This window comes from Coregonus lavaretus (genome assembly GCF_964263955.1).
Source record: "Coregonus lavaretus genome assembly, chromosome: 12".
NCBI classification, from domain to species: Eukaryota; Metazoa; Chordata; class Actinopteri; order Salmoniformes; family Salmonidae; genus Coregonus; species Coregonus lavaretus.
Window position 1 is genome coordinate 17,762,893 of NC_139999.1, and position 15,018 is coordinate 17,777,910.

At 42.3% G+C, this 15,018-nt stretch overlaps 1 protein-coding gene across 2 annotated transcripts in view; it reads left to right on the forward strand.

The window, feature by feature from the left end:
* Window positions 1–1,014: 1,014 nt before the first annotated feature.
* Window positions 1,015–15,018, forward strand: part of LOC311139054 (inositol 1,4,5-trisphosphate-gated calcium channel ITPR1-like) — a gene marked incomplete at both ends in the record, with an annotated part of 129,615 nt that continues 115,611 nt past the window's right edge. For both annotated transcript variants that reach the window (XM_084173906.1, XM_084173907.1), the window contains 2 exons: window positions 1,015–1,106; window positions 5,578–5,648. In XM_084173906.1, the coding sequence (XP_084030032.1) occupies window positions 1,015–1,106; window positions 5,578–5,648 (163 nt within the window). The remainder of the gene's footprint in view (window positions 1,107–5,577; window positions 5,649–15,018) is intronic.

Genomic DNA, 15,018 nt, shown 5'->3' on the forward strand with positions numbered 1-15,018 from the left:
ACTTTAGTCATCATGAAGTGCTTTGAGAGTCAAAGACCACATCACCTCCTCCCTCCCCGACACACTCGACCCTCTCCGAAGAAGATCATCAGGAACCTCAGCCACCCGAGCCACGGCCTGTTCTCCCAACTTCCATCACTCAGATGCTGGCAGTACAGGAGCATCATGGCCACCCAAGGAGGTGTGGTATATGGCCAATATACCACGGCTAAGGGCTGTTCTTACACACAATGCAACGCAGAGTGCCTGGATACAGCCCTTAGCCATGGTATATTGACCGTATATAAGTATGAAAAATATATGCACTCATGTAAGTCGCTCTGGATAAGATTGTCTGCTAAATGACTAAAATGTAAATATCATAAAACCCTGAAGTGCCTTATTGCTATTATAAACTGCTTACCAACATAATTAGAGCAATACAAATAAATGTTTTGTCATACCCAATCAGCATTCAGGGCTCGACCCACCCAGTTTATAATGATCATTGTCACAGTTGTAAACGCGTATGTATGTATGTATGTATGTATTTATTTATTTATTGTTTCACCTGCACTGTTGGAGCTTAAGAATTTCACTGTACACTGCAACTAGGCATGTGACTAAATAAAAATCTATAGTAACAATGTTGTACATAGAAACCGCTATGTGATCACATGGTAATAGCTGTAGGCCTATGGGTTATTTATGACAATATACATGAATAAATGAATGAATGAATGAATTAATGAATTACATTTTATTTTCATGTCAAATCGCCAATTGGCAACCCATCCCTTATGGGATTAATTGACACAAACAAACGTTACAATAATTCACTGTTGTAATTAAATGATAATTCTTCTTCCGGTGTTCTCTGCATTGCGCATCGATAAAGGGTGAAAAAATTAAATATACAATTAAATAGGCAGTATTTATCAGGGTAAATTACTGTACATATGTATGGTATATGTATCACGCTAACTCTTGTCTGTTCCATCTTTCTTTTCCAGGCATAGTCCTGGGTGAGGCAACATGTCAGACAAGATGTCCAGTTTCCTCCACATAGGGGACATCTGCTCCCTCTATGCAGAGGGCTCCACCAGTGGATTTATCAGCACTTTAGGGTACGTCTGTCTGCCTACTGTTATACTGCTGCATATGAATCCCATCCCTCTCAACTTGAATTTGTCATCAAAACCCCACTGATATTCATCAGACATTATTTTATAGGAAGACACATGCTCATAGACTCATGTCTGTCACAGTACACATCCAAGATCAGACACAGGTTTGTGTACATTTACGCATAAACATGCAAATACACAGACAGAACCAGGTGGCAGTGAAATAATTAACCTGGTTGGTGTTTGGGACCAGGGAGGCAGCTGGAACTGCTGCCAAGGTGATCACGTCAAATAATGTAAGGGTTTATTTAACGGCTTAGTCGGAGTCATGGCTTTTATTTCACAAGCTTTAATAATGTTTGCTCCCCTAGTGTTATTAGCAGAATAAACCCTTGCTCATTCCATTGTTATTAAAGTAACGGCGTTTCATACTGGTTTCAGCCGATGTGGTGGAGCATATAATAAGAAAAGCTAGATTGCAGAATGCTTGTCATTGAGGTGATAATGTTTTATGCCCTTAGAACACATTTTGAGAAATGGCAAGGGAGAGAGTGTTTGGAACTGGAGTGTGAGAGTCAGAGGGCGGTCACAGACAATTTTGGAGTCCAGCTGAGAATGTAGAATAGCAGTGGAGAGGGAGAGAGAAGTGAGAGGGAGGGCTGAGGCCACAGAAGTGAGGGTGTTAAAGGCAAAGGAGAGCATGAGGGGGAGGAGAAAGTGAAACCGTAGGGATGGTGAGTGTCAGGGAAGAGAGGAATGTGGTTGAACAAGTAAAATGTTATATTGAATGGGATAGTGTCAGTGGGACAAGGAGCAGGTGATGTGTTGGCTGTTTATAGGATGTGTTGGCTGTCCTCTTTGTCTCTCTTCCAAGTGGTACCATTAGTAAAACCATAAAATGATGGGCCTAAGTGGCTTAAATTATTCCTGTGTTTGAATTTAAATATTGAGAACTTATGCTGTTACATTATACAGAAGTGACTGCTCAAATTAAACTGTACATTTTAACTCCAGTCCTTCCCCATAAGTGCTCACACCCATTTATCAGCGAGAACAGCATTTTCACGCCTAGACTTTCAACACGGCCACGTTGAGGGAGATTATTGGCTGAAATGTGAGCTGAATTCACAACAACGTTGATGGGCTTGACAACACTTCAGCCTCTAGTTCTCTGGCGTCAGAGCAGCGTAACCTCCTTCCTGTTCCTCCCTTCTAGTTTCTGCTCCTGCCTGTTTGTTGTTCTTTTCCCTCAGTGAAAATGAACACAGTATCTGTCTTGCCTTCTCCACTCTTAGCCTCCTTTTTAGCGTTGGGATTCATGCCTCTTAATCATACCTAGTCACTATCTGGCCCTTAGCTGGGGCCCCATTCAAGCCTTGCCCTGCCATCTCTCAAGAAGCCCCTGCTCTTACAGGAATTGGCGTCGTGTGTCACCAGGCCATGGAAACAAATGTGTGCATGGCTTTGAAGAGCGGCACCTTGACCGTACTCATTTGTCAAGTTGCCCGCCTGGCACTGTTCTGCCTGGTAATCACTTTTTTTCTCCCTCTGGTCCCCTCCCTGTTGTGGTGGCCCTCTGTTAGATGAGCTAAAGGGAAGGAGCTATATTTAGCAACAGCAGGCAGTGTACAGGAGACTGTTGGTTGTCTCTGTGTATCATACTGACCATTATAAAGCTTTATAATGAGCCACCTGGAGCACAGAGCAAGACTGCTGCCCTCTGCTGATTTTACATCAACGTTATTACACCTCTTTACAGGCTCTGCATAGAAATTCAGTTGAAGGACATCTAGCATGTTCCTTTTATAGCCCGTGCAGTGTGTAGGCTGTATTGTTCTGTAGGACATTATTATATTGTTTAAATAATGTATCATTCATGCAGATACATCTATCCATGATCAGTACAATGCAGTACATCCATGTGATGCATGGACAAGATATTAGTAAATAAAACAAATAGCCTAAAACTATCGTAACCGGATTAATTTCCCTTGGGGAGATGCTTACAGTGTGTTTTTATTTAAACAATATAATAATGTCCTACAGAACAATACATAGCCTACACACTGCACAGGCTATAAAAGGAAAACGCTGACTGGACTGGCTCTAGAACCCCATCGAGGTGTCATATTTATCTTTCCGACTACCTGCCAAGCATCCTGTGTTTTGCAGCCAGGAATAAATCTGAGGCCTATAATGGACTGTGCTTTTATGAAATGGATTATTCCATGGGTGTTACAGCTGTGTAGTAACACTGTAATTACTATAGTAACAGCATTGTAGTTACATTATCTTAAGTGCTTTGGGTGTGCTTTATAATGACAAACTAAGGGAGTTGAATGTGTTTTGCTACTACACAATTAGAATAAGGAATGGTCTCTATTCCTCTTGTGTAATTACAATAAACATGCAACTCCATTACTGTTATTAGTTAACAATACTATCTAACATGTCAATACAATGTTGTGCCTTGTGTAATAAGTGTTGCTACACATATATAAGAGCAACAACTCTGATTTAAAATGTCAGATACTAATAGTGTTAATGCATCAGCAGAATGCTCCAAGAATGAGGATCCATATGAATACTTATTCTGATTATTGCATTGCTGCACCAAAATAGGAATGGGTGGTGTCTGGTGAGTATGCAGGTCATGGAAGAACTGGGACATTTTCAGCTTCCAGGAATTGTGTACAGATCCATGCGACATGGGGCCGTGCATTATCATGCTGAAACATGAGGTGATGGCGGTGGATGAATGACACGAAAATGGGACTCAGGATCTCATCACGGTATCTCTGTGCATTTTAAATTGCCATTGATAAAATGCAATTTAGTTTGTTGTCCCTAGCTTATGCCTGCCAATACCATAACCCCACCGCCACCATGAGGCATCAGCAAACCGCTCGCCCACACGACACCATACAGTTGAAACTAGGATTCATCCGTGAAGAGCACACTTCTCTAGTGTGCCAGTACCATCGAAGTTGAGCATTTGCCAACTGAAGTCGGTTATGACGCCAAACTGCAGTCAGGCCAAGACCCTGGTGAAGATGACGAGCACGTAGATGAGCTTCCCTGAGACGGTTTCTGACAATCTGTGCAGAAATTATTCTGTTATGCAAACCCACAGTTTCAACAGCTGTCCGGGTGGCTCATCTCAGACTATCCCGCAGGTGAAATTTGAAATGTGTAAGTCGCTCTGGATAAGAGCGTCTGCTAAATGACTTAAATGTTTAATGTTTGCTTTCTTAAGGCTCATAAGGCTCAATGGATTTAGATGTTTAGGAGTTAGGCTAAATGTGAATAGCCATGGAATAATAAGTATTATTAGTAATAAGGCTAAAAAATAGTTTTAACCACCTAAAAGCTTTATTTACAGGCACAGCCCCAAGCCTTTAATATTCCTAATTTCACTAGCTTTTACCAAACCAAATATTTATTTTCACAAATTTCAGCCAGGAATGCAGAGGAAATTTCAGCTGACGCTGTTCTTGCTCCGCAAATTTTTTAGCTCAGAAGGTTTGGTTTAGGTCTGAGTGAGCAGACTGGCTTAGTATTGCTATGAATTTTCTTACAGCGGGTAGAGGATGAAACGTAGTTCATCCACAATTTGGACTGCTTGATTTCAGGCCTTTATGTCCTTATAGGTTCTCTCAATGTGCAGCCTCCAGAGAGGGCTGCTGGATGCCTCTGTGCACTGCTCGGCCAAAATTGGGCATACTGAGTTTGATGGGCAGTTCTCACAGCAATCTGCCCTCTACATCTCTTGACCAATATTCCTGTTGTTGATACAATGAAGTAGTGGCATTATGCGCTGTGATGCTGATTGGTGACACATGCAGGGTTCGCATAGTCTGGCTGCCACCTAACTCCAAGACTTCAGAGTCTGGAAAGGCTCTTTTGATGTTGTCGGCACAATGCGTCGATAATGAAGGGGCTGTTCTTTTTTATTGATTGGTTTTCATCTGTGTCTTTCTTACTCAAACATCCACATGTACAGCCACACAAAGCCCCGAGCTCCGCCCCCTTCCAATACAGTTGTTGTCTCAACCCCCCCAGAAAAAGAAAACGTCTAAAGAGAACCAATCTAAGCTCAGCAAGAAATAAGCACAAATCTGTGCAAATACTGCATTTACAACGGCCTCCTGTCCAGACCAGTGTTGTCAGCTCTCCCTCACTGACCATGTGAGTTGCATCAGCCAGGCTAGGAATAGCATAGATCAAATATAGGTCATAGTTATGAGTAAAAGAGAGGTTATAATACAGATGGGGATTACAGTATTGAGCGACTCAACATCATTGTTTGTGCTGTGTGTATGCACGTGTATCAGTGGCATTCACTGCTCAGAATGAAACTTGTGGCTGATGTATTGTTTGTCTGTTTCTGCAGGCTAGATGTATGTGTAGTCAAAGGGATGAGTATTATGAGTGTTTGATTGACAGCTGTCATTGCTCTTCCTGTTCCCAGGCTTGTGGATGACCGCTGTGTGGTACAGCCAGACACAGGGGACCTCAACAACCCGCCCAAGAAGTTCAGAGGTAATGAATACATCCCTTCTATCACTCTGTTCAGGCTGCTGTTCAAATGCAAGCATTCAACCCATGCTGACTTTTTGATCCTACAGTAAGGAGTTATGGCATTGATGAATGTGACCTTTTTTCACTCTAGTTTGCTCTCTCAGTCCAATCTCTGCTCAGATGTCATTACAATGGCTATGTCAGCTGGAAAAAGCCTTGTAGAATCTCTTCCAACTCTGAGGCCATCATGGCAAGAGGATTATAACTAAGTACTGTGTGTTTAACCCAGTGGTTTGTGCTCCATGTAACCATTAGATCAGTAGTTGACACAGAGGAGATTTAAAAGGTCTGTTGAGACATGGAGCCGTAACCCCTGATCCTTTGTTATGACTGATGTCTGTGGAAATGAAACTCTACTGAAGCTAATTAACCTTGCATTCACCTGCCTCCCCTCAGTGAAATGTGGCACTAGGCTATATTACAGGACAGGCTACATTACAGTAGAGTTAATACACCACATTGTGTCACCTAGTGAGACGCCTGTACCCTGTGTTGACTCTGGGGGGTGGGGGGGAGAATGTTTAACTCTGATGTCCTTTGTTCTTTCACCACTTAAACCTAATGTGAAGTTAAGGAATTTTCCTCCATGTTATTCTCATACTTTTATCTGGTAGTGGCAGCATTTTGAAATTTAAAGGTGTTTGCAAATGTATCAAATGTCTTTAGACTGTGAAATATTCTGTGAAGCGTTTTGATGGCAGAGTGCCATGTTTCTTTCATTATTGAGGCTGACTTATGCAGTCCATTTCCTGCAAATGTAAGCAGTGTGGATTACGCCAGGACATCTCTGAGTTTAGTGTTCAGAGACTGTCTGGAACTGCCTTGTGTGTACTGTGAGTAAGGGATAATAGGTTATTTACTGGCAGTTTCTCAAGGCATTCAGGATTGTTCTCAGGACTACATTTTACATTTACATTTTAGTCATTTAGCAGACGCTCTTATCCAGAGCGACTTACATTGCATTCATCTTAAGGTAGCTAGGTGAGACAACAACATCACAATCGTAGCACGGGGGAGGGGGGGACATATTTAAGATACTCTTCTTTTAATATACTCGCGAGACTTATTTAAGATACTCTTTAAAGAGATAGGGTTTCAGATGTTTTGGGGAAAATGGGTAGGGACTGACATTAGGGGGAAGCTTGTTCCACTGTTGGGGAGCCAGGACAGAGAAGAGCTTTGACTTCAAGACTATAAGAATTAAGCTAGTATATAGCCTGGTCATGAGTCATGGTCAGGGGTTCATGCATTAGATCTGATTGATCTACATACAGTATATCTTTCTTGACAGGTCTGATAGGCTTCACTGCTCATATCCGAAGTATTTCCATGAACAGATTAGCATTCCAAGTCATATAGATTGATGCAGTAGTGCAGATGATGCATCCTACTGGGTGTTGGGACTCCTGTGTGTTGGGACTCCTGTGTGTTGCCAGGGTTTGCCTACAGTAATGTTGTCTGTGAAATCTCAAACTGTTTGGTGGTTCTGAGGCCCATTTGTGCCTAAAGCAAGCCCTTGCGATGTCTTGATTTGAATGCAAACCCTTGTTCCCAGCGTGCTGTTATTGGGGTTTGGATTTGAGCAGGCTGAGGCAGCAACCAAAATAGTTGTTTGATGTGAAATTCTGTTTACTTCACTTTCACTGTAACTAGAGCTTCATATCTTCAGAGGCATCTTAATCCATTAACAACAACACTGTCCTCAAAGAAAAAAATTAATTATAAGAGTGTATTTTGATGCCACTGCTGTTGTAAATCCTACCACATTTCATACTTGGATGTTTTGGAGTTCACGTTTATTGCTTCAACATGTCTAATGCCATGGGTTTGTTGTGTAGTCATTCAACAACACCAAAATGTCGGCCCAATTACTCTGATTAGAGAGGTGATAGTACACTGGGATTCGTGCCTTCACTGGTGTTCTTCATTTATTGCCATGGCTGTCTGTCAGTGTGAACTGGAACCGGGTCAATCCTATTGCCATAGTAACAACATATTGGCCTTTCCCAGATGGAGATTTCAACGGTGGATGACGTGTGCTACTGTCTCTTTTTAGCTCATGTTGAACACATCTGCTTTGTGCGTAATGCAAATGATGAATTCCATAATGAAATGTATTTGGTACAGAATATGATAATAATAGACTACACTCATTTATACTAGCACTTTGATTGAAACTAATTAGGTTATTTTGGAGAAAAGGCTATCTACCAGCTATGGATTTGTATGATTGGTTGGGGTTTATATCAAGCTTCTGTTTTTAACTTTATTCTCAGTCTTGGTGAAGATATGTAACTTTTTCCCCCACTAACTCAAAACCATACAACCTAGCCTATACGTTATTGAGCTTTCTAGTCTGATCAGTGATGTCAGACAATAAAACACCCTGAGTGTTGACAGTTTTTACAGTGGATGCCTCCCTTTACCTCAAGGTCAGTGCAGAATGATTCTGGTAGCAGCAGGGAAGGCCAGCTGGGAGTGGTTGTGAGACTCCTGCTGATGGGCACCTGGAAGCGCTGGCTGCATACTGTCTCTGTCTCTAATCTAGCCCTTTTCAAATTAGCATAAGACCCTGGCAGGCCTCCAGAGCAGACCTTTGTAAATTAATTTTTGAGTGAAATGACGTGATTGCCAATGTGAGTTTCATTTACTCTAATCAAGGTCATGGAAATTAAATTGACCTTTTTATCCCTGAAAATGAGAGCCCCGCTTTACTTTAAATAGCACGTCCGTGTCATTGTCACACGAATCACTCTATATTATGCCAACCTTCAGTGACAATGGTGACAAAATGAAGATGTAATGAAACACACCACAACTACTCTAGTATATTGCACTCTCCATCTGTCGCCAGATATCAAAGATCACCTGCACTGTAGCACAATGGAAGATGATTAAATGTAAGGAGACATGTCTGTTGTTGCTCAGGACAATTTATTGCTTCTGGTTAGTTTGGGAGGTTAGTTGTGTGCTTTGCTAAATGGATGGTTTTTGTTTTTGGCGCAGGAGCTCAATATATACAGTGAGGGAAAAAAGTATTTGATCCAATCCCCTGTATTTGATCCAATCCCCTGCTGAGTTTGTACGTTTGCCCACTGACAAAGAAATGATCAGTCTATCATTTTAATGGTAGGTTTATTTGAACAGTGAGAGACAGAATAACAACAACAAAATCCAGAAAAACGCATGTCAAAAATTTTATAAATTGATTTGCATTTTAATGAGGGAAATAAGTATTTGACCCCCTCTCAATCAGAAAGATTTCTGGCTCCCAGGTGTCTTTTATACAGGTAACGAGCTGAGATTAGGAGCACACTCTTAAAGGGAGTGCTCCTAATCTCAGCTTGTTACCTGTATAAAAGACACCTGTCCACAGAAGCAATCAATCAATCAGATTCCAAACTCTCCACCATGGCCAAGACCAAAGAGCTCTCCAAGGATGTCAGGGACAAGATTGTAGACCTACACAAGCCTGGAATGGGACCATCGCCAAGATGCTTGGTGAGAAGGTGACAACAGTTGGTGCGATTATTCACAAATGGAAGAAACACAAAAGTGGTCCTCTGTAGCTCAATTGGTAGAGCATGGCGCTTGTAACGCCAGGGTAGTGGGTTCGATCCCGGGACCACCCATACGTAAAAAATGTATGCGCAGATGACTGTAAGTCGCTTTGGATAAAAGCGTCTGCTAAATGGCTTATTATTATTATTATTATTATTATTATTATTATTATTATTATTATTATTATTATTAAAATAACTGTTAATCTCCCTCTGCCTGAGGCTCCATGCAAGATCTCACCTCGTGGAGTTGCAATGATCATGAGAACGGTGAGGAATCAGCCCAGAACTACACGGGAGGATCTTGTCAATGATCTCAAGGCAGCTGGGACCATAGTCACCAAGAAAACAATTGGTAACACACCTCGCCGTGAAGGACTGAAATCCTGCAGCGTGCGCAAGGTCCCTCTGCTCAAGAAAGCACATATACAGTGAGGGAAAAAAGTATTTGATCCCCTGCTGATTTTGTACGTTTGCCCACTGACAAAGACATGATCAGTCTATAATTTTAATGGTAGGTTTATTTGAACAGTGAGAGAGAGAATAACAACAACAAAATCCAGAAAAACTCATGTAAAAAATGTTATAAATTGATTTGCATTTTAATGAGGGAAATAAGTATTTGATCCCTCTGCAAAACATGACTTAGTACTTGGTGGCAAAACCCTTGTTGGCAATCACAGAGGTCAGACGTTTCTTGTAGTTGGCCACCAGGTTTGCACACATCTCAGGAGGGATTTTGTTCCACTCCTCTTTGCAGATCTTCTCCAAGTCATTAAGGTTTCGAGGCTGACGTTTGGCAACTCGAACCTTCAGCTCCCTCCACAGATTTTCTATGGGATTAAGGTCTGGAGATTGGCTAGGCCACTCCAGGACCTTAATGTGCTTCTTCTTGAGCCACTCCTTTGTTGCCTTGGCCGTGTGTTTTGGGTCATTGTCATGCTGGAATGCCAATCCACAACCCATTTTCAATGCCCTGGCTGAGGGAAGGAGGTTCTCACCCAAGATTTGACGGTACATGGCCCCGTCCATCGTCCCTTTGATGCGGTGAAGTTGTCCTGTCCCCTTAGCAGAAAAACACCCCCAAAGCAAAATGTTTCCACCTCCATGTTTGACTGTGGGGATGGTGTTCTTGGGGTCATAGGCAGCATTCCTCCTCCTCCAAACACGGCGAGTTGAGTTAATGCCAAAGAGCTCGATTTTGGTCTCATCTGACCACAACACTTTCACCCAGTCCCCCCCGGAATCATTCAGATGTTCATTGGCAAACTTCAGACGGGCATGGACAGTGAGGGAAAAAAGTATTTGATCCCCTGCTGATTTTGTACGTTTGCCCACTGACAAAGAAATGATCAGTCTATAATTTTAATGGTAGGTTTATTTGAACAGTGAGAGACAGAATAACAACAACAAAATCCAGAAAAACGCATGTCACTGTATACTGTATTCTAGTCATGGCTCATCCTATATAACTACTGCTGTACAGAACTTTTCTATTCATATACTGTCCAGTTGAAGCTAGAAACACAAGCATTTTGCTGTACCTGCGATAACATCTGCAAATCTCTGTACGCAACCAATGAACTTTGATTAGATTTTCCCACTGACCTTATTTGGCCATGCTGTTTAACTGGCTACAAATGCAGAGGAAGAAAAAACAAAATGATTATATATACAGTACCAGTCAAGTTTGGACACACCTACTCATTCAAGGGTTTTTCTTTATTTTTACTATTTTCTACATTGTAGAATAATAGTGAATACATCAAAACTATGGAATCATGTTGCCTTGATGACAGCTTTGCACACACTCAACCAGCTTCATGAGGAATGCTTTTGCAACAGTCTTGAAGGAGTTCCCACATATGCTGAGCACTTGTTGGCTGCTTTTCCTTCACTCTGCGGTCCAACTCATCCCAAACCAGCATTCCATAACTCTCCTTGGTCAAATAGCCCTTACACAGCCTCGAGGTGTGTTTTGGGTCATTGTCCTGTTGAAAAACAAATGATAGTCCAGCTATGCGCAAACCAGATGGGATGGCGTATCGCGGCAGAATGCTGTGATAGCCATGCTGGTTAAGTGTGCCTTGAATTCTAAATAAATCACTGACAGTGTCACCAGCAAAGCACCCCCACACCATCACACCTCCTCCTCCATGCTTCACGGTGGGAACAACATATGCGGAGATCAGCTGTTCACCTACTCTGCGTCTCACAAAGACATGGCGGTTGGAACCAAAAATCTCAAATTTGGACTCATCAGACCAAAGGACAGATTTCCACATTGTCCATTGCTCGTGTTTCTTGGCCCAAGCAAGTCTCTTACTATTAGTGTCCTTTAGTAGTGGTTTCATTGCTGCAATTTCACCATGAAGGCCTGATTTTCAAGCAGTCTCCTCTGAACAGTTGATGTTGACATGTCTGTTACTTGGTCTGTGAAGCATTTTTTTGGGCTGCAATCTGAGGTGCAGTTAACTCTAATGAACGTATCCTCTGCAGCAGAGGTAGCTCTAGGTCTTCCTTTCTGTGGAGGTCCTCATTTGTGCCAGTTTCATCATAGCGCTTGATGTTTTTTGCTACTGCACTTGAAGAAACTTTCAAAGTTAACATTTTCCGGATTGACTGACCTTCACTATCTTCTGTATACCACCCCTACCTTGTCACAACACAACTGATTGGCTCAAATGCATTAAGAAGGAAAGAAATTCCACTAATTAACTTTTAACAAGACACACCTGTTAATTAAAATTCATTCCAGGTGACTACCTCATGAAGCTGGTTGAGAGAATGCATTAAGCATCTCCAATCCAAAGTTAAATCTAGAATCGGCTTCCTATTTCGTAACAAAGCCTCCTTCACTCATGCTGCCAAACATGCCCTCGTAAAACTGACTATCCTACCGATCCTTGACTTCGGCGATTTACAAAATGGCCTCCAACACTCTACTCAGCAAATTGGATGTAGTCTATCACAGTGCCATCCGTTTTGTCACCAAAGCCCCAAATACTACCCACCATTGTGACCTGTACTCTCTTGTTGGCTGGCCCTCACTACATATTTGTCGCCAAACCCACTGGCTCCAGGTCATCTATAAATCACTGCTAGGCAAATCCCCGTCTTATGTTAGCTCACTGGTCACCATATCAACACCCACCCGTAGTCTGCGCTCCAGCAGGTATATCTCACTGGTCATCCCCAAAGCCAACACCTCCTTTGGCCGCCATCCCTTCCAGTTCTCTGCTGCCAATGACTGGAATGAACTGCAAAAATCTCTGAAGCTGGAGACACTTATCTCCCTCACTAACTTTAAGCATTAGTTGTCAGAGCAGCTTACCGATCACTGCATCTGTATATAGCCATTCTGAAATTAGCCCACCCAATTACCTCATCCCCATATTGTTATTTATTTTGCTAATTTGCACCCCAGTATCTCTATTTGCACATCATCTTTTGCACATCTATCATTCCAGTGTTAATACGAAATTGTAACTATTTTGCACTATGGCCTATTTATTGCCTTACCTCCATAACTTACTACATTCGCACACACTGTATATATATTTTCTGTTGTATTTTTGACTATGTTTTGTTTTACCCCATATGTAACTCTGTGTTGTTGTTTTTATCGCACTGCTTTGCTTTATCTTGGCCAGGTCGCAGTTGTAAATGAGAACTTGTTCTCAACTGGCTTACCTGGTTAAATAAAGGTGAGAAAAATAATTAAAAAAATAGAGTGTGCAGATTTCCTGGAACCAAATCAGGCCTAATATCTCTGACATACAGAGAGGCACACTCACTCATTGAGCAGCACTGTGCTTGGCTGGAGATTGATCAATACTCAACTGACTTACTGTGAGAAGGACGGCACTAGTGTTTGTAGAGTGAGCTCATCATTCTGGAATCTATCATCATTGGCCAGTGGAATGAGAGAGCCATGTTTATGGAAGTTAACAAGGTGTACCACATCTCTTTTTTAAAGGAGCAAAAAAACAGGGGCATAACATTGTCTTGTGAATGTATAACTGACTTGAAAATAAAAGGCAAAGCCCTGCTCAAGACTGTGTGACATGTCTCCAAACCAAAGCATAGGCTACAGTCAGCATAGGAGGCCATAGCGCCTGGTCAAAGCGGCTTTGGGGCAAAGTGGGCAGCTGCCACACTCCACTTTCAGTTTAGGGAGCAGCGTTATACCCGTTAAATGACCGAGTTTTCACATGTTATTATATAATTGTCAAACCCATTCAAAAGATTAGGGGACATGATCCAGAAGTGAAGCGGAAGGGACGATTACTTTCACTGGGTCATTTCTCGCGGGCTGCAGCTGCTGCTGGCTGCAGCTCGTTCTAGCTATTTAATAAGCTAACTAAGCTACAGAAATAACCTAACTACCTAGCAAAACGATACAAAAACATGAAAGACGGCTAGATATACTGTTGTTTAAAAAATCAGCTGACACCCAAGTTTTAATCCAAAAGAAGAAAGATGAAATCTTCATTCAGCAGGCACTAGTTAGCTGTGCGAGTCTAGCTAGCGTTAGCTACACCTAGCTAGCTCAATATATTGAAGCCAGTCACTAAATAAAATTGGCCGAAAATCCGTTACTCACTGAAGTAAAGTTGTTGCTGGAGTGCTGACAAGCGTTTTTAAGCTGTCATTTCACCATATTATGAAATAAACTTCTTCTGAGCACTTTGTTTACCGCCAGACTAGCTCTGGTCCATGTGCGCGCATGCAGCTTGTATTGTAGTTCAGATCTGATGCATGCACTTGGACCAGAGCAAAACATCAGCCTACATTTAACCTTGGTTAACCCAGAACTCAAATCTTACGTAAATTGGTCAGATGCTATGTTTATGTTGTCTGTCCACAAGAGCTTAGCCTACATTGAATGCATGAGGTGAATACTGTGCGGGTAGGTAGTGAACTACTTTGTTGTTAAGGGCAATATCAGCAGTTCCGACTGTTACCTGAAGCTCTACCACTGTGGGCATCTATGGCAGATTCAAGGTACCAGGGTTATTGTGATTCCAAAGAAAGTACTCTTGAGATTGGTGTAGAACAGTGGAGCACTTGTGGTGTTCTGAGAGTCCTAACAAGCCTGGTAACAGTTCACCTGCACAGTGAGAGGATAGCGTTGTCTCTGTGTTTGACAGGCATTGCATTTGTAGTATTGGGCGGCCTATTGTGGAGATGACCTCAAGAGATGACATATGACAACCCTCCTAGTAGGTGCTGTGACATGAGCATGTTGCAACCGCAGGGGCCTCAGTGTCCTCATGGTGCTTCAAGATTGGTGTGTGGTTCTGCAGCGTATTCGTGTTCACCCCACCTCTCCAGCCTCTCCCAGGCCTCATCATCACTCCTCCAGGTAGCCACAGCAACAGGACTGAGACTCCATGCTACATCTCAGTGCGCCTGAGCACTGAGCAGAGGGAAAGTGTACCAGACTAAATCCTAAAATCCCAGTTGATTATTAATAGCCTGGTTAAGCTGGTTTCCAGGGAGCTTATGCCCGGCGTTTTAAACCTCACTTTTTTCTCTCTGATCTGGGATTGGTACCATGCGACAGTAATTGCTTTGGTGTCATGTCTGACACTTAGGTGTGTCTCTCGAGGAAATATTACCCTCTGCTAGGACGACTCGTTGCTGTCTGTGATAGTATTTATACACTGCTCAGAGAGCTGTGATCTCATGGATGTAAGGAGAGAAGGCAATGGTATTTGAAGGATGTGACCTGTTGAATCTTTTAACCTCTGATAATCACAATCAGG